At 42.1% G+C, this 24166-nt stretch overlaps 1 protein-coding gene across 1 annotated transcript in view; it reads right to left on the reverse strand.

Annotated features, from left to right (window-relative positions):
- Positions 1-24166, reverse strand: part of EIF2B3 (eukaryotic translation initiation factor 2B subunit gamma) — a 96393-nt gene that overhangs the window by 38812 nt on the left and 33415 nt on the right. Inside the window, exon 6 of the mRNA XM_035333263.1 lies at positions 8579-8668. Coding sequence (XP_035189154.1) covers positions 8579-8668 — 90 coding nt within the window. The remainder of the gene's footprint in view (positions 1-8578; positions 8669-24166) is intronic.

Raw genomic sequence — 24166 nt, forward strand, 5'->3', positions numbered from 1 at the left:
CATCAACAAATTCAAGTCCTGGCATTTCTAGCAAGGAACAGAGAAAGCTCCAACAGCTGTATATGTTTGACAAGGAAAGGAAATGGGAAAGATAAATTGCTATTTCACATTCTAATAGATTAAATGCACTAAGGAGGAGCTTGGTGTTTTTTTTTTTTTTTTTTCTTTTTTTTTTTCCCCCTCTCCCTTTCCTTGTTTGGAGAGCTACAATCTATTTGCCCTGTCTTCACACAGTATACTTCCTGTAGGAGCTATTTGTTTATCTACCCATTTTAATCACAAGGAAAGTATTCATTATAAAATCTCTCTTTACAGCAGAGGAGAAACCTTCCAGCCACACGGCTGACACATGTTAACTCGCAGGTATTCACAGAGCAGGTTCTGTTTTAAGCCATCTTTCAGGCAGCCACACAAAGACCACCAAGCTGGGCGTTCAGCTCTGCCAGACCTCCCCCAGCCAGCAGCCTTTGCCAGGAAACACAGGTGACAGCCTGAATGATAAAAAGGCATTTAGAGGGGGAAAAAGAAAAAAATGCACTGGTTTAGTCTGGGCAGCACCTTAATATAAACCTGCGGGGGCCTTTGTGTACAGCACAGCAAGCAGCCGGCCAAGCAGGAGCTTCAGCACAAGTCACTTGCACCTCCAGTTTGCAAAGACCCTCTGCCTTCCCCAGACTGCCCCGTCATTTATCGGGGAAAAGAAGGGTGGCTGCACTGCAGCTCTTCTCCCAGCCGCTGATTTCAGAACATGGAGCACAGAGGAAGCAAACCTTCTTCTCCCCGGGCTGGCCCAGCAGAGGCTTTTTGGACAGGGTCGAGGGGAGCTAAGAAGTGAAGCTGCTCTGCGAGTGCAGCTGAAGCAGCTTGGAAAGGCAGAGCTCTATGACCTCACACGATTTGCTCTTATTTATTTCAGCAGTTCAGAAAAAGCAGTGTTCAACTTTGCAAACAAATCATACCGACTTTGGCTATAAAGTCTGCTGCGACTTTGCTCAGTTCAGAGAAGAGTTTCTACACCAGCAAACGCTGGCAGGCAGCTCTCTGTGCTGGGAGAGCTGCAGAAGAGCCGCCTTGGTGCCTTACCTCCAGCTCAGCCTCCTCCAGCTGCACCCCCAGGGAAGGCTTCCCCAGGGAAAAGTGGATTCCCAGGCGGCAGGTGAAGTGTTAGCATTCAGCATTCCCAGGACGAGGCACTGCAAACGCGTACTCAGGCCTTTCAAAGTGACCGCAGGGCTGCTGTTTGTCATTCTTGCCTTTCCAGCACCGCACATCATTCCTTCATCATTCCTTCTGGCCACAAAACAGAGCTGCCCAAGTCCCAGGTGACCCTACACTGGAAACAGTGGCTTTTTTCTACACCCAGCAATTCAAAAGTACTCAATTCAGGACAAAATGGTGATTTGCAAAATACATTAACATATTACAGAACACAGTTTTTACCTTGCTCTTAGTATGGAGTAAGAGGAAAAAAAGGGAAAGGACACCACAAAAGCATGGGAAGTGGTCTAATGTATAAGAGGAAGATGTGTGCCAAAAATCCCCTATTTTTTAATATATATAACGTATATAGACTTTTGAAATGAAGTTCAAATATCTCCTTACTTTAGAAAATGCAGCTGCTACCCTTGTGCATAATGGAGCAGCCATAACATCTGAGCAAACACAAAATGGCATCTGCTTTTTGAAAAAAAATTGATAGCTTTCAGCAGTGGCACAACCGGGGTGCCTATAGATAAATTGCCCAGCATTTCCTATTGTAAGTTTCTGTTTTCATCTGTTTATAAACTTTGCCAAAGTGTAACTGTTTTGGCTGAAATTACCCATGCCAGGTGTTTGCCTCAAGCTGATTTTTTTTGGATAGCTTCATCAAAAAATGTCTCAGCTATTTCCAAGAACAAAATTATGGAAAAATACTTTGTTTTGTCCATGTTAAAAATATTTCAACTGCTCTGCTGAAAAGCTCTTGCATTTTCATGCTTGCAATTTGGCACACAGTCATTTTTCTCGTCAGGGCGTTACATTTGTAAACATAAAAAGTGCCCATACTACATCAAACTAAGTCTGAAAAACCACTGTTTGCACATGCTTGGAAAAGATCTGTTTTGCAGCTACATTTTTTTTTCAGTCCTTCTACGTTGGGCACGCTCCATTCTCTCTCTCTTCCTGAAATGTAATTGGGCTGCTTATGCACTACTCCACGAAGTAAGAGAGCACACTCCAGGCCAAGGTTACAAAGGCTGAGCTAGATATTCTTTGAAGTTCAGAGCATCACATCTCGTTCTGCTGGCTGACCTAGCAGGTGATAAATCTGTGCTGATAACAGCTACTCCATTAGCAGGAGTCACAGTAGCCTGACTGAATTTGAATGACACTCTTAGAAATAATATATATTAATATGTACACACATACAATTCTAAATGAACATCAGGGTAACAGTTTGAGCACTCAAATTAAGAAAAGCCAGACCTAATTAAGGTTGTATAAGTAAAAGAAGACCTCGTGTGTACACATTTTGACACAATCCTTCAAAAACACATTCACCTACTTTTCCTCTCTCCCCAATCTCAATCTCTTCTTCACCCGATGTAAAGATGGACTATACCCTGGGGATGAATCGAGGCTGTGTAATGAGGCAGAAGAATGACTGCCTCATTTGTTAGAACATGTGTGTTAAATACACAAGGCAGAGGGCTGCAAGAGGAGAACTGCTAATATTTAAGGTAAATGAATGATGCCAGAAGAACCATTTTTTTCCGATTTCTGTCCTTCTGTCAGAGGAGTTTACAGATGCTGCTGAATGCAGAACACAAATCTAATTTCTGCAGGTTGCCACTGATTAAGTGCATTTGATTTGATCAGCATCAACTTGCGACAACTATCACAATGGAAAAGATTCTTCCATCATTTTAAGAGCTGTGTATAATATTAAGGACTGAAAAAAATGGCGTACCTAAGACAAAGATGCTTCGAATTTCAACAGTTGTGTGCCTTAATTTCCTCCCCCTTTCAGAATGGAGACAGACCACTACTTTGCTAATAGGGGTGCTTGAAAGATAGTTAATGACATGCATGCAGGGCATTCTAGTGTCAGTGAGGAGCATCAAGAATCTGAAAAGAAAGTATTTAGGCTGTCTTCAGAACAAGGTTTAAACAGTGAGCAGCAATAAAGGTGGGTGGCCTTCATTTGATCTACAGAAATTACATACCATCTTAAATAGAATCTCCTTCACTGAGCATCAGGTGCCAAATGAAGCAATAGTGAGAGAGAATAGGAACAGAGCCATGTAAATGGGGACTGTACCATAACACATGGCACATAAAGGACCAAAAAGCTGCACAGGAAGCCTCAGCTGTGGCACTTCCTAGCTGCCAGGTACTTAACTTTGTGAACTTAGCATTGAATAACAATGATTTTGGGAAGTAGCTTAGGAAGTATGACCATATATTTCCTTGTTTTAAGCAGCATCAGTCTGGCTTTCTGATTTTCTGGTATTCCTCCTTGAGAGGTGGAAGTGGTGGGCTTTACATAGCTACAGGTTTCAGCTGTGAGCAGGATGAAATCCTCACACATCTAACAGATGTCATCTGTACCTGCACAACTGGCTGTTGGTGCAATATAATTCATATACACATGTATTACAAATGCGTATTACATATATACAACATATAGAAAAAATATAAAAAGAGAGACACACACCTTCAATATTTAAATTTTCAAAACAAGTTTGAATTTACCATGTTAAAATTTTGTGGGAGAAGGGGTTGCTTTACACTTACCCTCCCTCCCCAAATCAGCTAACTTATTTCATGAGGTTAGAGCTTTAGAAAGAACCTAGAAAAAACAGAACACAGACAACAATACAATTTCCTTTTGATCACATCTCTTCTGCTAGCAGCTTTGCAGGGACTGTTAGCAAGAAAACTGTGAGCATGTAGTAAAGAAATGTCTGCGCCAGGCTCGAACCGCAGGCCCAGATCCTGCCCTCCGCTCCAGATGAAGTTCACAAGGAAAAAAGGAATAAGGACTCTCTTCTTCCATCTGCCCTGAATGCAGCAACAAGGCAGGATTCCAACCTAGCACTCAGGAGAGTGCCAAAAAGGGGACTGGCTACTGTGCTGGCTGCCACCCCAGGGCCCCAGGGGTGTGAGGCCCGCCAGCTGTGGGGTGGAGCCGTGCCCCCAGCCAGCTACAGCCTCTGCTGCTGTCTAGCCTGCTGACTCGGCCCGCCTAATGATCTTCTGAAGAAAAGCAATATTGTGCAGTTCATCGTGTGGTGCAGGTGTTCACCTTCAACTATCGCTGCCCTGTGCTGGCAGCACAGCTCCGGCAGCCAGCACGCGGCCAGCACCCGTCCGCCTTTCCGGCTCCACACAGCACAGCACCTACGGCTGAGTGAAAGCACCTCGGGTTTGCTTTATTCTGAAAAGGGAAATGTTTAGAAAGGAAAAATGACATGTTTAGAAATAAAAGCTGTTGCCCAATACAGGGAAATCATGTTTTTAACCCCCGCCCCCCCCCCCCAAACACACACATAGCTCTGTGCAAAGCTGTGCTACAATCTGGCGGACTCAGTACCACTGCCAAAGACTGCCAAAGCATGAAAACCTCAGTAACGCTACCTTCACAGATGCAAAGGGAAGCCTGAGGAAGAACCAAAGTAGCCTTCAGAGAAAAACCCCACGGACAGCTATAACCAGCAGAAAACTCAGCCTGAACAAGCTGCTGCTTGTTCACGGTGAGGCCCCAGCCCCTGCTCAGAAGGGATAAATCTGGTAGCAGGGAATGGCCCACGACCTCTTGTGAATCTGGCAGGTACCGTCAGTGCCAGGGATCCATGGGGATGCAGGGATGAAGCCGTCTGTCCCACGGCAGAGCTGGGACGCCTCTGGCGCATGCACTCAGCCTGGCTCTGCCCTGAACTGCTGAAGGAGCCTCCAGATGCTCAGTTCTCCCTGGTGATGCAGGGGTGCGGAGAGGAGGGAAGGAGTAACTCCCAGCTGCGGGGAAGAACAAACTGCTCGGGGCAATAATTTCTGCTGCTGCTCCCCAAGAACCACATGCATTTGACTCGGGCAGACTCAGGCAGGGTAGGACTGCCATACGTTTGAAGATTTCACTAAGATTCACTGTTAAACTAGGAGCTGAGAGATAAACGGAGATGGGGGTTTTAACTGCTAAAATGCATTTTGTTCCTCCTAGGCAAGGAAAGAAAAAGCAGTTTCATCCCCTGAAAAATAATTTCCCCATGTTTAAACGTTAGGGACGTGATATTTTCAATTTCTGTCAGTACATACATAGTTGAAGGGGTTCTAATAAACAGACCATTTCCTCTTCTATTCAAAGGCACTACAGATTTTTGCTTTTTAAAACTCAGGAAGCTGTTTGATTTCCTATAGTGCAATAAAACTTCAGGCAGGAGAATCTACTATTCAGTCCTTTTTAAAAAGTTCATAAAAAAAAACACGTTAAAGGACTATGAACTGAACAACCAACTACTAAGTAGTATTTTGACCTCTCCTAATACCCCCAAAACTAGAAACTCAGCATTGCCAAACAAAACCAGGTTATTCTCCAAGCAATCACAACCAGAAGTGGAGACAAGTGCACAGAAAAATATAAGGAGTTTGTCCAGTACCACAAAGCAAGACAGCGGCCGAGCTGATAAAACCCTGCTATCATGACTCCATTTTGGAGCTGAATGATCAATTGAGCCTTTTTTTCAGAGTATAGCAGAGTTGTCCCAGATCCATTCAATGCCAAGATTTGTATGCTCAGATAAAACAAAATTTCAGTCATTTCACTTTTTTTCCCCCGTTTTCATAGTACTTGCTAGCAATTTCAGACTTCACGTGCATGTAATACAAATATCAAACTGATCAAAGTGGAGGAATCAATTTACTGTTACAGGTGCAGCTATATGCAAACTACATTCACCATGGGAGAGCTTGTTGCCATTTTAACCACCTCTTTGCAGCTAAACTGGGACTACACTGGGCTTTTATCCCACTAGGAGCAACAGATCCTCCACACAGCTAGTTTTCATGCAATTCTTTGACCTGGAAGTAATCATAATTTTCCTCTGCAAAATGGTGAGCTATAGCCAGTTGTAAGATCTGATGTTTTTATTGCTGGGCAACATCTTTTCTGCTCTTGTATGTCAAAATAAAATTTGAAAAAAAAAATATGTAAATGCTTCACTGAGCGATGGACAATAAAAAAAAAAAAAAAAAAAAGGTGTTCTGCCTGCCATCAAGCCCCGCTGTTAAAATATTAACACAATGTAAATATTGTAATATTGAGGAAGTACACTGTGTCAGTACTTCCTGGCACCATACAAGAGCTTCACTGTTCACTTTAGTCCCTGCTGTTAGTTTTAAACATGCACAACTTAAACAAGGCATCTGAGCTTCTCCAGTCCTGGTGCAAAACTGCAGAGAGGCTACGTCTTACCGTAGGTTCTCTCTAGACTAAAAAACAAGGTATTAAAAAGAATCCCTAAAGCCAAACAATAATGTGGATGTCGGTACTTTTGAGGCAAAAATATTCTACAGAGTCTTTCAAAAGCCCTGGCATACTGCTGCCAAACATGGGAAGATCTCAGGGTATGCACCATCCTCCCCTTCCTCAGAGAAGAAAAACAAGCTGCAAGTGCCCACCAGTGCCAGAAGCCTGAAAGCCCAAGTTATTCATCATGGCAAAAGTCCCATTCTCCAGATTTGCCAGTTAAGCACATTACTAGCAACCCACTCTCTCCCAGTCCACGGAATAAGCAGCACATATTCTCTCCAAAGAGAATGAGGCAGTTAGGTAAGGCAAATGTTGTGAACAGATCTTAGAAATACTGTCTAGCTGCTGTGATCATGTATTTGTAATGGAAGCCTCGTGCAAAATAAGCACAGGTTCATGAAAATAGTGAAGACAAGAGAATGATTTCTATAAAAAAGAAAAATCCGCGGTCAAACCTATAAAGAGTCAGTAGACTTGTTCTACGCTCACTTGGGGGTAACTAGAGGAGTACAGAGCAGAATTTCACTCTCCTGGCTTTGGTTAATACAAGGTAAAATCCTACCACTGACAAAACTAAAGATTTTACTAAGGCACAAAGCCTTGAAATGTGAAATTACCACAGTTTATGTTTAGAGGCCTCATTGTGTCACACACGGTGACACGTCTGACCAAGACCATCCTTGTCCCACAGACCTAATGATCGAAATTCAAAACATAACGAAGTACCAAGTGAAAAAAAAAAGAATGCATGAAATGTCTAATATTCGAGAAATGTCTTACCCCAGCAAAACTAGATGGCTGGGATTTCCAGAAATGAACTCTACACGTATTATGACAAAAGAGAGGCATAAACACTGCTCCATGCTACCACAGGATCTACAAAGTGTCCAAAAGGTCACTAACTTTTTAAAATACAGGTAATAAAGGGCTCATTCCAGATTTAAAGTACCTGCTGCTTCTGAAGCCTTCTCACCTTTCAGACATTCCCATACACAAATGGGATCTAAAATGACTTGCACAATGCCCCCATGTGCCAGTCACAGCATCGGATAAGCTTTATTCTTATGCATGGCAAGAAATTGCCCTGGGGGTTAACACAGATTTTCCACTTAATTTTAACTCACTCACAGAACCGTATTCTGGAAGAGCTCCTTTAATCACGCGTACAACTGCATCACCACGTTTATATATGGTCAAGACCACCACAAATCCCCCTACTCACCCACCCACCATGTTTTCTCACATGTCAGTTTATCTGCTAAGAAAAGCACTATGAACACAACATTTACCCAACCCCTTTATCTTTCATCTTACTTAAAAGGGAGAAAAACTCTTGAGAACTCAGTGAGCATTCGATATATGTAATATACATGAGAGAGCTGTAAAATGTCTAGGAACAAGACATCAATTCCACAAGTGAACTACTTACTGTGAGGGGGGTTGTTCATTTGTTTGTTTTTTTAGAGATAAACAGTTGGGCTTTTTTTTTTTTTTTTTTTTTTTTTTTGGCTATTTCATGAAATATTATAGCTAAGATCCTACTGCACTTCCATAAATGGATGTTTTTCTTACTCTCAGTGGGTGGTCTCAGAGTTTTGACAGGGGAACATCACAAGCTAAAAACATAGGATGCTACAGAGATAGCCCACCTGCAGTGGTGGTGGATGCAAAGGGGGAGAGAAAAGATGATTCCAAAGGCCAAAACAGACTGTGGTGGGGGAAATCAGAGGTCAGAAATGTATTCACAGCCCTAACAATGGGGGAGCCCTGGTGAAATGAGCAGCCAAGAAGCACAGTTACATTGGGAAAACAAGAGATGCAGAAACGAGGCAAAACTTTTAGCTTTCACTTTTGCTGTTACTAGATTAAAAAGAATAACAGACATAACTCTTGGTATTGTTTTTATTGTAAAGGTTTTTTTTGTTTGTTTTTGTTTTTGACTTGCTTCTTTTACATTTCTGTTGTATGTCAGCCAATTTAACAAAACAAATCTTCCTTTAAAAGCTCTGGTATGAACCACATGTCAATGCCAACACCTGCTGCTACCTCACGTTGTGCTTGGTTGCTTACCTGTTTTCTACGAGGAAGTCTACCACATATTTCTTCAGACAGTATAGATGGGCATCCATCAGCCCTGTTCTGATGTGCATTCTAGGGTGCCTGGAAGACAAAAAAAAAAAAAAAAAAAAAAAAAAAAAAAGGAAAATCACTTAGTTTTTCATGGCTATTTGCAAGAGTTTGACTTTGTAATCAAGTCAGCAGACTGAGAAATTTGCAAAGGCAGATCTGTTCCTTTCCACCTTCTGCTGGATTGAGAGACAGGAGAAGAGACAGGAGAACTGTGCAGACTGCCATTACTGGACTGTGTCTATAAACTTACACCTGCTGGCCCTGGGCTGATTTGCTGCGAAAGAAAATACCTCCTCCAAGGAGTCATTACTCCTGCTACATCTTCTTATGTAAGTGGAAATTGCACATTACTGGGCAGGAAGCCAAAGTAATGGGCCCAGAGTGCTAAAAGTTACAGTGGGTAATGTCAGGGTACAATAATTCAAAGCTTCTGGCTAAGTGCCTGCCTTAATATGCAAGGCTGTGCATGTTCCGCTAGCAAACACAACACTACTGTATTTTTTTCCAGCTCTTCCTGGAGGCAAATAGGAGAAGGAGATGGGGTCTGCTCGTCTTCCCTGTGCTACACATTACAAATGACTTCCACAGCTCAATTACAAAGCATTTGCCTCTCCAGCCCAATAAGATGGAAAAGATCAGTAAAACTCCCTCTCATCGTTGGCCAAACAATGGCAAACAGGGAAGTCTTACCTTTCAGACCAGTGGCAGGTTAATATTTCAGTAACTTAGAAGTCTTTTAACAGCTTCGCTATTTTAAGAACAAAGCTTTAAAGCAGAAAGACTCATCTATTACTCCTCCTTATGCATTTTCTGATCTTAGATAGTGGAAACCCTTCATGTAACCTGTCTCAAAGCAGCTAGGTATTTTATGCCAATATTACCTTCCTTTCCACACACCTGTAGCTCCATGTAAGAGAGTTTTGGATGCCTGAACATTCTCTACTATTTCTCAGGACAGAAAAGCCACAAGAACAATTAGCTTGTAGATTTAAAAAAAAAAAAAAAAAAAAAAAAAAAAAAAAAAGGACAAAACCGACAAAACCCACCAACAGTCCAACTGCACTGGACTGCTTCCAAATATCTGTAACTGGACTCATAGTCCCAAGGCTAACGAACACATCTTACTAGTGCCTTCCATCCAACCTTTGTTTTCTTATTCCAGGACACACTGAAGTCAGATGTTTGTGATCAATATCAGTTATTACTTAGTCAGCTCAGCAGAGAGATCACACACCACTTGGGCCAGTAGAGATATATATATATATAGATATATATTTAGTAAACCAGTACTAACACACTGAATCCTTATTAACACCTAAGCTACCAAAAATATCAGGTGTCCTAATAAGCCTTTTTTTTCCCAGTGTAATTCTCAATTAATGCATTAAACTACTGAAGTATTTAAGTCTTAACATTTTATAAATGTAGATGGTGTTTCTCAAGCGTGTCACTCAATTCAAGACAGGCATATTAACAACTAGAAAGACATTCTCTAAGTCCCGTTCATAAAGAAAAGTTCCTATAACAGTAGTATGGCACTTTGGAGTAAAGTATATGATACTAAAGAATGATATACACACTTTCAGTAGATTACTTCATTAACAAAACATGAGCTCACCTAGCAATGCTCCAGTACTGATGTTATCAGTGGCCCAGATGTTCCTGTGGAAGTCAGCCCAAATAGCAATGTTCCTTATGCAAAAAGAATCCACTGACTTTAATGAGGTCTTGCATTTGGAAATTTGCAGACTCGCTACTGCTCTGCATCCTGATGATGATTTCCACATTTTGTGGATTTACGGGATGGAGAATTTTCATATCTCGTCTGAGAAAAAGTGCTCCCTTTTACTTATAAACTGACTATGTTAATTTATTGAAATGAGGGAGAGACAAACGACAAGACGTAAAACAGGGAAGAAAGCAGGTAATATGAGCAAACCGATAAAAGAAGGCAAGAAACAAACAAAAAAATAGAAATGATGCAATCCAGGAAGGAGAGGGAAAAGAAAAGCAATTCTTAACTTGAAGATGACAAACAGGACCCATTTTCAGTGCCGGAATGCTACTTTTTTCTCTCCCTATTCAAGACCCCCCTTAAACACAAGGCAGGGGAAGGCTACAAGGGCTAGACATCAAGCAGAGGAGTGCAAAACAGCAACTCCTCAATAAATGCTAGTTCTGTTGCCAATGTCTGAGCAGCTTTCACACATCCAGTCTCCCCACCTGCAAACTGGAATAACATTATTTAGCAACACCACAGGGCACCCAGGATTTGTGGGCTGAAGTTTGTATCTCCCTGCAAGTATTGTACTAAGTTTTACTGTAGCTAAGCAACTTTATAACAACATTATATAAAATCCGTGTAAATGGACAGACAGTAGCACAGTGCTATCCTATCTGCAGCTCCATGACTCTCCCCCTTTCAAAAAAACCAACCCAAAACATAAAACAGCCAGACAAGATGTACTGAAACGCCACTCTGAGTTGGCTTTCAATGTAGAATATACTAACAATAATGGAACATCATGCTGGACAAGAGGGAGGTCCCACAATGAAAATCCTCTGAAATACAGACCACCTAAGTGATTTGCAACAGAATAGTCCCATAGATTAATATTATAATCACAGCTTCAAGGGTCAAACAGGCAAGTTTAGGCACATGCATAAACAAAGCTGTGATTTCTGTAAACCAGACTCGAGGAGAGAATAGCCACACTAAACCAGACTGATAAGCGCACTCTATCTATAACAAGCCACTAAAGATGATGCTAATTTTCATTGACTAATGAAAAATATAGATGAGTCTTTCTGCTTTAAAGCTTTGTTCTTAAAAAAATTCAAACCAGTTTATCTTCAGGTAAAAGAACAGGAGCCAAATAAATAATCTAACAGATAACAGCAAAGCTCCATCACCATTTCAAATGAGCATCTGGTTACTAATATTGAAAGCCATGCTCCCTTCTCATGCCTCTGATCTCCCACTCCATCAGCTAATCTTTACAGCATATGAAAAATGAGCCGGTCGCAAGGAACAGCTGATACAGAGAGAAGCGAACAACAAACAATGCATGCACTGAGAGCTGACGCACCTCGACTTATCGGCCTGCAGGAGATAATGCAGAACGCTTTTAATTATACCATCAAAGCAACGGAGAAGGTGCTAGGAGGGGCCGGCTGCAGATGGCTAAGTGTTAATGAACGCTGGGTTGGGTAGTTTATCAAAAGCAAAGGACTGGATCTATATCTGAGAGGGTCACCGTAGAGATGAAAGTTGCAACAGCCATTGTTGGAGCTCTTTAATGAGTGAGGAATGTCAAATGTGAACCCTCAAAGAATCATACCAATTACTAAATGAACTTCAGTTCAATCTAGCAAATGTAATCAAGCACGAGTCATTAAAATACATGGTAAAACTCCCATTGGCGCTGCCACTATAGCGGCTATTATTGTCTGTGCTCCCGTGCAAGGGAGGGGGCTGCTCCCGGTTGTAAGCTGTGTGTGTTATGTTAAGTGATGGCAGATTTTAGCCCTAATGATGAGGCATGGAGGGCTCCCTGGCAGAAAGCTGACAATGAGGTGGCTCAGCGAAATCTGTTGAGAAGTCGGGAAAAGATCGGCAATTAAAAGAGCAATTTCAAAGAATGCAGTTTAATGTGTAAAATTAGCTTTTATTAGCACATAATTCCCCAAAATCCTGACTCGGGACGAGAGCGCATAAAGGTCTGCGAGAGTCCTTAAAAAGGTCTGTGCCCGTAATTCCTCACACGCCATTGTGAAATAATAAGCAGTACTAACAGGATTGATGCATGCTTCCTACATGGCATCGCTTTGAAAGCAGAGCCTGAGCTTTTTTCTTCCTGATAACCTCTCTCAGGATTTCCTCCCTCAGGGAAATCAACCACTGATAGAGCAAACTTCCCTTGTTTAAAGGCAGAAAGACGGACAATTGTTTCAACTGTAAACTAATTAAGAGAGATTACCACCAAGAGCTGGAGGTTCAAACCGGCCCTGCACTCCCACTGACAGTGCGATAATGCCAGGCTGGGGTCAAAATCATAAATCTGAAGGGAGCACACACAATGCTTAAAGCCAAAAAGCCTCTCTACTAAGCATGGGATATTGCCACATTAACCTCACCACCTCACAAATAAACTAGCTGAGAAAGAGAAATCCCATGGCCTCCTTCCCCTTAACTCCATACAGCTGTTGATGGAAAAGATGAAGGCCTTTAAATAATCTCAAGGACCTGGAGCTATCTGTTCTCCAGCACTAATCCGAGCAACGACACAATAAAAAGCCAATCATGACTACTATTAACCTGCCTTCTGATCTGATAGGTGAATTATGTCCGCTGTGGGCTTACAGAGTGCTAGTTCATCTCCCTGCCAGCCCACCTCCCCAGAAATACAAAAATTAAAAGTATAAGCAATGGATTCCATACATTTATTTTCTAATTAATGGCAAGTAGCTGAAAGTCTATGTAGCCAAAGTCTTTCCTTTCTCCCTCTCCCCCACAACACGTCCTGTACTCCTGCATGAAGGGTACCACCATGGTCAAATGCACAGGGCTGACCCTTGCCTTGTGGTGCTCTCGCATTGATGCAAAGCCAGCGCACAGATCAACACCAGGAGAAGTCTTACGGCAAAAGCTGCCAGACCACCTTTAATGTCTCGAGCATTCCTGCTTTTAAAGGAAAAAAAATAAAAAGCCCCAAATCGCATTGCTCATTTACGGGACAGCTCTTGGCTGTAAACTCCCTGATCATAAAAGGCCACTGTTACGCTGGCTCTTCAAAAATCCCAGACACCTTATGACCTTAATTTTACACACCGCTTTTGGCCAAAAAGCTCCCAAAGCACTTAGCAAAATGAATGTCCCCACTGTATCCCAGGCCCTCCTTTGCCCACCAGTGAAATGCTGCCACCTCTGGGCTGAACTGCAGCAGCTGTAGGCAGCGCACGGCTCAGCCTCGCGGGGCCCTCCTGCAAAATTGGGCCCTGGCGCCCGCTCACCAGGCTCCAAAGGAGGGGCGAGGGAGGTTTAATTAGATGCTGCTGCTCCTCGGGTGGAAAAACTGGTTCAGTTCGTGCTAGGAAGAATACCTCGGTGATGTAAGACAGCTGGCACGGCGAGGAAAGGGGCACAGCCTGGCAAAAATCCCCTTCCCAAGCCTGATGTGAAGACAGTATCAGGTCCTGCTGCCTGGCGGATGAAACATGCCGTGGGCCCTGGGTGACCCTGACCTCCATCTCCCAGCTCCGAGTCACCCTGAGCTCTCACTGTTTCTCATCCTTCTCTTTGATAACAACCTTATTTACAAAACCACGAGGGTAAGGTGCACTCTGGTCCCCTGAGGACGTGGCACATTTGCAGCTCAGCTCTCACATCAGCACCCCATCACCAGCCCCGGTACCTAGCTGGGGAGCACCAGACTCCAGCAGCCTCTCAGTTGGTGCTTCTGGAGAGGCCCAGCATCGGGAATGGCAAGTAGTTTCAAAATCTAAATGTTTTATTGATCTAATGACCTAAGTTGCTCGAAAGCCTGCTGAATAATAAATATTTTTCATTTAAAACCTTCACCACGTGCCATTTTTCTTTGTTGTATTATATTATTAATATACCCATGAGAGTATAATACAAATTATGAACCTACTTCTGACAAAAAGATGTTGAAAAGTTTTTGGTAAAGGAACCTACTTTCATCGAAAGCCAAAGATTAAATCATTTTCTCTAACACAGAGAGTATAGGTTAGCAGTCAGAGCTCAGGATTAATATTTGTTCAAGGTCAGGAATGGTTTACAATAGACCAGTGTGACCTGAAAAAGAAAGAGTCATTATCTTGGCACAACACCATGATTTAACATTAATATCTCTGACTTCTGCATTAAACAGCTAGGGTGCTGATGGCTACGTGACCAGCTCATCTCATAGCCCTCTAGAAAAAGTTTTTCTTCGCTCTGCTTCAGCTTCCTCTTAGGAAAACAAGAGGAACAGCAATTTCTCACCCAGCCCAAGCCAGAGGAACGCTCCCTGGGTGCACGGCCACATCGCTGCATGCACGTGCATCCCCCCGGGAGCATGCCGACACAGCTGCTGGGGTCAGCACTTTCCCTAAACTTGGTTCAAGGGGTCTTCTCTGCCACACCGAGCGCTAACAGCTGTACGATATAATAATACAAGGGCCGGGGCTCCCCACAGCCACCCTACCCCCTTCTCTTTCTCTGTCCTCCACTGAAAACCAGGGCTTGTGCACATCTTTTATACTAGACGCAAGCCCGCTAAGACACCCCAAGTGCTAAGCAGAAACTTGGAAAGCAAAAGAGAGACCAAAGTGATAATACGTACAGAGTTTGGTATGAACAGAAGAGAATACACTGTGAGGGAGGGCAGGGACTGCCAGAGAGACATTATTAATAGGTTTTACCCTTGAGCTCTGGCAGCTACTTGTTTTATACACAGAGGAAAAGGATTAATCAAGCCTCACACGTAAAGGTTCTTTCTGTGGTGTGCCAAAATATTTAAAGCAGTATATACAAAGTGTAAGCCTTATTATTATGCACATTCAATGTAACCATCTGATGCTACAGTTAAGGCCGGGATGACAATGAAGTAGATTACCGTGCACTACAACCGATTCAATTCCAACACAACGGGACGTGGCTTAGTCACTTCGTTCAGATCTGGTATCTGAGCTTATTTTTCTTATGCGGGGCTAAACTGTGATTTAAGAGATTTAATCAAGCTTTGGGAAATGCTTTCTTAGCTAAAGGACGAGAAAGAACTAGAAGTTTGCACCTGGCAACTCTAATGATTTCCAATTTTCGGTTCGTTTTGCTTCCTGCATAGTGGAAATTCACCTTAGCAAATAATTGTTCGCTAAAATCACCGGGGCTGAAAGGATGACAACACATAAGAGGAACAAGTTTTAAGCAAACAACCGAAGCTGGAGGATTGTACAGAGGCTACCGAAGAACAGCAGCTCCTGCTGATCCCTCCTACGTCAGTTCCCAAAGGGCTAAGCAGAAGACATATGATATATTTTCTTAAATCAAATAATTACAGTAAATGCATGGGAAACAGTGAAACTGAATACTGGGTCAAAGCTGTAGGTCACTAGCAATATATAGCTTAAACACAGGAAGGCTGCCACAATTTCTTTATGTCACTGCCCTAGACTTGAAGGCAAACAAAACCGTGCTCAGCACCGCAACTCACGGATCGCAGCCTTGCTCGCGGAGCCTCAGCAGATGCTCAGTGCCCCTTAGGTGAGGGGGATTTTACTTGTGGCTAGAATTTAAAAGATAGGATCTGCAAAATTTGGGGATTTGAGGTAATCACATGCCTTTGAAATAATGAAACGAAGAAATTTCCCCACCCCCTTAAAATTTCAAGTAAAATCAGAAGCAGAAAACACAATGGAAAGAGTATCACATGCATTTCCCTTTCATTCACAGGGCCCAGCTGCAGGACAAACAGAAGATGTCCCACATACCTCTGCATATCCCCTCGTGAGAAGCCTCCCAGGTACCTTATGAAACCCATCTACACCATCAGTTCCCTAAAATGAAAAATACCCTTTAAAAATCTGTGACTGTGCATAGGCCATACTTGATCACTCACTGTCCTTTGCTAGGATCTTCACCTGACAAGCGGGCTGCAATGCCAGAAGGCGCTTGTCTGTGGGTCTTTTCTTAGAAGACAGTTGCATTCAAAACAGACACCTTTCATGGGACAGAGGACAACCCAACAAGAGTCAGGTGGCAGGTCAGGAGGGCTAGAAGGAAGAACAGCGGGAGAGAAGAGAGCAATACTTGCTTTGTGATGGACAAAGCAGTGCCTGGCTCCCCCCCCCCAGCACTTACAGGCTAGAAGGGAAGAAGACATGAGCTTTGAATCCACAGAAGGGAAAAAATCAAGTGCTACACGTTAATTACCGAAAACTACCAAAATCCAGCCTACATGGGATGCCCTCTGCAGTAAATCTGGCAATGCTCATTTCTTTCATCTACAAGAAGTGAGTTATACTCAGCTCCTGCTCTTTGAGGGTCTGAAGTTTCCTTGGCTGGCGCTTTGACCTGGGCTTCTTTTTCATCTCCCCCTGCAACCTACAGCTGCTACCTCAATTTTGCTTCGTGACGAGGTTTTGCTGCCATACCCATGCACACCTCAAGTCCACTGAAATGTGAGCATTTTAGCATTTGATAGCACAGTAACCACTCTTTGCCCTGACAAGATCCCAACAATAAAAAAGTCATACAATTTATCCGTTAACCAAAACGTCTTCACCTCAGGCAGAAATTAAAAGAAAGGGGGCATAAAAGGTGGCTGTGCTGCCACTGCAGAGGAAGCCTGGCTGTGACAACCAGGACACAGGCTGTTCCACACACATCAGCAACACTGAATAGGTACCTATAAGAAAAACACATTTTAGGAAAAACTAGGCGAGATGTCAGCAGTCAGACTTGATGAATCCTGCTTCCCTAAATTAAGGCAGAGGGGTTTCCTGACTTGGCTAAGCTCAAGTCATGACTCAGCCCATGTGTTCAGATGCATCCTCAAACACATGACAGCCTGGAGGTAGGGCAACATCAACCTCCAGGAGGAAAGGAGCTTTCAGGACACAGAAAGCCATCAGGGCTCAGGATGACATCAGCATTAAAACATTGCCCAGTTCCGCAGTGAAGAAATGCACCAAGCGATAGAAACACCACACAGGTAACACAGATACTTGCATACTTTTCTAGTTCAAAAGAAACTACACTATATGGTAGCAAATATTTTGAAATTATCAGGTAAGATTGTCACTAAAACAAAGCCTTAAAATTAGAGAATGCATCATTCTTGTTGTACAGTGACAACAGAATTCAAAAGCAAAGGAAAGCTGAAGTCAGACTGAAGGCAATTGCAGACATTTCTTCATTTTTCAAACAAAAATAACTCTGAGTAATTCTTTTAATAGGTAACTGGCGTTTTACAGAACACCATCAGAAATACCAGGGCATGATTAACATAAATATCAAGGGGGGGGGGGGGGGGGGGGGACACAGGGAAATTTGTTACCACAAGAAGAATTTAACATCCACCCAAAGTCCAAATTTGCATTTTTTTTCAACAAGTAATTACAGCAGTTACAACCACACTGCATTAGTTTCTGGTTAGACCGGATTACTCATGATTTCAAATTTCCAGATTTGTTAATAGCCACAGCAGAAGCTGCCGCATGACGCCACTCTGAGCTTACACCTAAAATGCTTCCAGGGTGACACTGAGCTTGGAGTACTACAGCATGGAGCCCAACTGAACATAAACATGCATTACACTGAGGACAGAGCTGGATTTCCATTTTTTTTCCTCATCTTTCACCCACTGCTAAGACCTGGATAACAGCTTGAGGTAAAGTAAAAGGTATTTTGCTGCTTTTACACAATGATAACGTGACAATTAAAACATTGCAGTGGGCAAGAATAAATTCTGGCAAATTCAATGCAGTGAGATGATATTTTGAGCTGCAGGTTAACTTCTTTCCTTGGATAATTATTGCTGAATTAAAAGCTTCATGCAAAGAAGAGTGCTGTTCTGCACAGCTCAGCACAGTAGGTGGGAACTGCCTTTAATTATAAGAGACATTCACTGCTCTTTTAAAAAAAAAGTCTTGAAGGAAAAGCTGTCTTGACAGCTATTAAGACACTGCTCAGTGTATTTGAACAATTTAAATACTGATATATATATATATATATATATATGTTCAGCTGCAACTACAAAGTCCAGCTCTTTGCTAAAATTAGCAATTGTTTTATGGCTGTGATGCAGAGACATTGGCACGCCCTCTCATCAGGTGACAGCTTGGCTTCAGTAATTAAGTAAGTAGGAGAAACATCATTAATCTAGACTTAAGTAGTTCCTAATGAAAAAAGCAGTAGCACAGAGCCATTTTCACCACGGATCACAAGCCAGGACTGAAAAAGAAAGAGGAGAAGACAGCAACTGAACTCTCTACCAAGCATGCCAGCTGTGGTAGTGACCTAAACCGCACAGACTAGAAGCAATAATCCGGCCATGGCGGGTAAGAGAGTTCAGATGCCTCCATAATTTGCTCTGTACAAAGAGCAGAGTGGCAACAAATCCAGTCCTTCTCTTTACAAGGCTAAACCCATGGTAGGGCAATTGCCTCATCTTGAAACACTTAGCCTCACAAAAAGAAAAAGAAAATGTATGGTGGATGACCTGAAGATTATCATTTACAGTTTTATGGCAACCTCAAATGCTATTAAAACAAAACAACTTCTATTCCCTTCTTGCTTGGAAGAGACTGGGACTATTCCGTCTGTGGTTGTGGACTGCTTCAGCCTTATCCAACTGCATAAACGAAACTAGTGTCAAAATTAAGTTTTAAATGGCTTGAGGTTTATAGGAATTAAAGAAGGAAAAATTAAATTTGAAACTCTGCTTGTTTACTAGCACTAATTAAATATGCCAGATTTCTGGGCAAGCTTCCTAGCCTGTGGCTACTACGTTACTGGCTTGTAAAACAGTCAACAAGTACATGAGTACAAAGCACAAATACAATAACAGAGATTTCGTGTACAGTCCTGCCCTTAGTTTGTAAGGAAAAAATGTATTAGAAACAAGCTTTGACTATAAAGACCTGTGCTGAGCCTCTAGACTGCATTAGCAGTATGAAAAAAGGGCCAAGTCTACAAAGGTTGCTTTCGCAGAGAACAGTATTAAAAAGAATAATCAGAGAAGTAAGCAGCAGTAAGCAGAACCAAAACGAAGAGGAAGCTTTAAAAGACTAGCATTATGCTTCCTTCTTCACATCTGAACTTCTGGGCTCTGCTCTCAACATATTTTGCTATTAGAAATAAAAGGGAGCTTTTGCACTTCAGCAGAAGTAGGGGGGTCTGATTATTCGCACCAAGGAAGATAAACTTACAAATGGTAGGTTTTAAGAGTATCTCAGAATTAAGTAGAAAATAGATTGATATCAAAAAGCCAGAATTTCATATCTAATGCAAGGCAAGGATGACATCCATAATCGTATGGTCCATTTACTTCTGAACTCTTATGCAGGTACTATCTTTGCATTCCACATTTTAAAGGAACTAGCTCAATGAGTTCAGTCTACAAGGATACTGCAAACACACTAAAAACAAACAAACAAACAAACTAAAATCAGCTTAAACACAGCCTCTGGAGACTGCTCAGGCATGCAAGTGGAATGCAAGAGAAGAAAATGAACTGGTACCTGCATCACCTGCAGGTAGGGCAGGAGGAGGTACAGGAAGATCCCATGGCCTACACGCTGCTCTCTGTGCATCCTCCTTTCAGGAGAAGCTTCCAATTTACTTTCACTGGCTGAAGCCGCAATTTCTACAAAAGTGGCAAACAACTTTTAATGAAGAAACACTGGAGAACAATTTGCTGCCTCAACAGCTTCAAAATGAACAGCCTTGCACAGTGACTCAAATTAATGTATGTTCCCACTGTACAGTAGTCTTGCTCAATTTTAAGGAAACCAGGAAGTATGCTTCAATAAAAATTCAGCCACGCAAATATTCCGCTATAAAAACAGGCATAAACATATAACTCTCCAACTTCCAAAATCACGTACATGAGGCAGAGGAAAATGATATAAAAGTAACTAGGTTTTTGTTTATATCTCAGATTTACAAGAGCAATTCCAGAAACAAAATTCTTCCACAGAGGCATTGATTTAATTAGCCTGCATAGCACACTTTATTTGTATTTAGACCTCTGACGTACATCGATAAAAAAAAAATAAAGAAATAAATATACAACGGATACACACAAAACCACTCGCTAAACTTTTTCTATGCCCAGGTGCAGATAAGAACTTTCAAACACACTCTCACAGGCTCTTCCTTACACGCAAATTATACTTTTTAGTGTATACAAGCTATGTATGCTTTCAATTAAAAATATGACTGGATCGATTGGATCATATAATCTTGCAAACCAGCCAAAAATCAAATACAAACTGAAGCCCTGAAGGAATTTCTGGAAGTACAAACCATACAGTACAGCAGTTCTATTTCTGGTGAGGAGAATCACCTCTCCTTTCAAAGTGCAGCTAGAAGTGATAGCAGTGCTTAAAAACCTGCTGTCATTCAGCAGTGAAATCCCTACACTAACAGAAGACACTCAGAAATCATGCAAAACGTACTCTGGTGAAAATCTCAGCTTCGCAAGTCAGCGCAAAATGGTCAAGTAACAGAAGAACACTTGCTTCTTACTTTTTGGAACTCTTAACCTCAGTTTTGGGTCTTTCTCAACTATCCAGCTGGCTGACAAAATCAGATCCTCAGAGATGTGAATGCAGGATTCTCTTCAGGACAAATGGTGGCAATGAATGGGATGTTTTTGCTTAAGGAATCATACAAGACTTCTAAAGAATGGGTTCTCCTCCACTTTTTTTTTTCACTTTATTTTGATCCATGTCAGTGCAAATTGTCTCTGGCACTCCTTCCTTCCATTGGATTTAAAAGCCAAAACATTCCAGAATTTGAGGAATAAATATCAACTCTAAGTGTAAATAGGAAGTTATCTACTTTTAGAGACAATGCTGAAGTCAGTGGCTATATGCAATGAATGTTTTGGAGGCTCCATAATTTCTCTCCTCTGACAAACTTCATCTTATTCTCCGTAATCGCACTGTAGCTGGCCTGCAGCAAGCAGGGATCAACAATTTTGATGAGTAAAGTTACTCTTAGAAATCAGCTCAGCCTTTCTGAAGTTACGGCCCCAATATCTTTCACCTGCACGCACTGCAATTGTCCTCAAGTCCCTGACACATGCAGCACACATTTGCTTGTGGTCTCAAACCGCTAACATGCGGAACACCTTCCCATAACCCCATTCATTGCAACCATTTTTACCCTGAACAGCTCTATTCAGATTTTACCTCTTCACCATCCAGTAACTTTGCAGGCAGTGACCAAAGACAAACACTAACTCACCAGCTACGTGTCAGCTTACCTAGAAACCTGAGGAAACTGCAGTAGCCTAAGTCTGTATATTGGCATTGAGACTTGAAGTAAATCTTACAGCCAATTCTTGTCGCTGAAATCAGCACAAATTCATATCCTTGCATCAGGAACTACCCATTGCCTTCAAAATGGTGAAACAATCTTCCATGACTTCAAAAATGAAAATGAAGAAACAAGTCAAGTGACAAAACTTCTTTGCAGCAGGTTACTCACCTGTGCTTCAGCCCTGGTGTTTGGCATTCCTGCTGTTCATTGTATTCTCGACTTACACGTTCATTAGAAACACAGAATTGTTTATGTTGGGAATGACCTTCAAGATCATCAAGCCCAACCATCAACCTGCCGAGTCCCACCACTAAAGCACGTCCGCCAGTACCACATCCACACGTCTCTGAAATACCTCCAGAGATGGGGACTCCAACACGTCCCCGGGCAGCCTGTTCCAATGCTTGGCCATCCCCTCCATTAAGAAATTCTTCCTAATATCCAATTTAAACCTCCTCGGCATAACTTGGGATTGTTTCCTCGCATCCTAGATCTTCGTTTATGCACACAATCTTTGAGGCATTTAGCAGAGCAGTATCACTGTTTATTACCACAACCCACGATTCAGAAAGCATTAACTCGTCATGCATAAAACATTCCTTAAGGTAGATAAGCAGGTCACACATGGATGTCCAAATCACCTTGAAAGACTTTTTTAAAGCAGATCACCCATCGGAAATTGTTGGCATGCTTTAGAAACATTTGGAGGAAATGAAAGCAGTTAGTCTCTGGAGTGATAGCATTCCACAGAGAATCATTTTCCTACTGTAGGAAGCAAGCTATTTGATGAAATAAAAGATGAAATCATTTGATATTTGCATTTTGGTGGAACTTGAAAGCGATGACCAAAGCTGTATACGAGGGTAACAAAAACTCAATTCTTTTATTCTTTTCTCAGAATAATCATCATCACATGGCCGAACAGGAAGTGGTCATCAGCAAAATGAATACAAGGATTAAGAATCATAAGCATCACCTTTTCTCCTCTATCCAGAGAGCCATGGAGCTCAGAAAGCCTAGGGGATACGACTGCTTTGGTTCCAAAGCTGGCTCCTGCCAAGTCCCCCGGTACCTCCTCGGCATGCTCTGAGCCCCAGGAGGACTCGCTAGCTCAGTGGCCATGCTACAGGCACAGCTACGCACTGCCAGCCCTGGCTGGCCCTGGCAGCACTACAGCCGCATGTTAGCTCAGCTGCACCACTCCGAGCTGTGCCAGACTCGAGCTGGTATTCATAAAACCAACGCATGTGTACGCAAGGAACCACCTATCTAAAAAGTCCATAGCATGCACTCAGGAGTAGTGGCTTGTTGATTTGAAACAAAACATATTTCAATTTTCACCATATGCCCAATGCTTTTTTTTTTTTTTAAATGAAAACTGGAGAATGAGTAGTATTGTACACGATGATACATTTAAATATTCCTGGGGTCTGACAGACACAGCAATGAGAGTGGCTGAAACTGAAAAGCTAGGTATAAACATGACCCGTAGCTCATGCTGTATGTATGTTACATCAGCTGCTTCCTGCAGATTGTTTCAACAAGTACTGCTCTGATTCGAAATGCAGGAAAGACAGCAGCTAACGCTCTGCACTCCGAGCAGCGTTTCACATTTACAGTACTGACATAAACATTCATGAGTTATGCTCCTATGAGGCAGGAAAATAATACTGTGTTCATTTGAAAAAGTGAAGAAATCATGAGAGACAAACACTAAGTGGACTTCTCAAGGCCATAAAGCCCCGTAGAGAAGTGAAAAATCTTTGTACATTATTTACAAGGCATTCTTAATGCAAACAGGTCACAATTCACATGTTGATTTTTACCTTTTCCAGTACCAAATCACCTAAAGAGCAAGAGAACTCTAGCACTGTGAACATAAAGGTTGGTCATTTTCATGGTTTTATACAAACATTTATTTATTTTTTTGACTTCAGCAAAAAATGCTGTAGGTTTTTTTTTTAAAAAAAAATATTATTATTTTATTTTTATTTTTCAGATTGCTTCCTTCACCTAATGATACAAACCAGAACACACAGAATCCTGCATTCTAGAGCTACCCTATCATGGCATACATCTAAAACCAACAGATGCAGGAGGCATATTCCTTTAACTTTACACATATACTATTTTCCCCAAATGGTAAGATACAGAAAAACGCACCAGCGAGCATTAATTTGGCTCAGTGATCCATTCCCTCAATAACCAGAGGCTACCTTTAACTACGCTGACTTACCAAAGGAATCTAAATTGTATAAATCAACGTCTCAATTAACATTTTGTTTAGGAAGAGTTACGGAAGAGAAGCAGAATGTAATCATTTGCTAGCACAGCGGCTCCAGAGGTCTGGGAGTGAGCACATGAAGAATGGAGTTGAATGTGGGAAGGGTCCATTATTCTTTCAATAGCGTCTGGTGCTGCAAAATGTGTGCGCGCATACTTTCCTACTTGAAAAGCTTAAGTCTTCAGTAGCT

Source organism: Oxyura jamaicensis, chromosome 8, assembly GCF_011077185.1.
Source record: "Oxyura jamaicensis isolate SHBP4307 breed ruddy duck chromosome 8, BPBGC_Ojam_1.0, whole genome shotgun sequence".
Taxonomy (NCBI): domain Eukaryota; kingdom Metazoa; phylum Chordata; class Aves; order Anseriformes; family Anatidae; genus Oxyura; species Oxyura jamaicensis.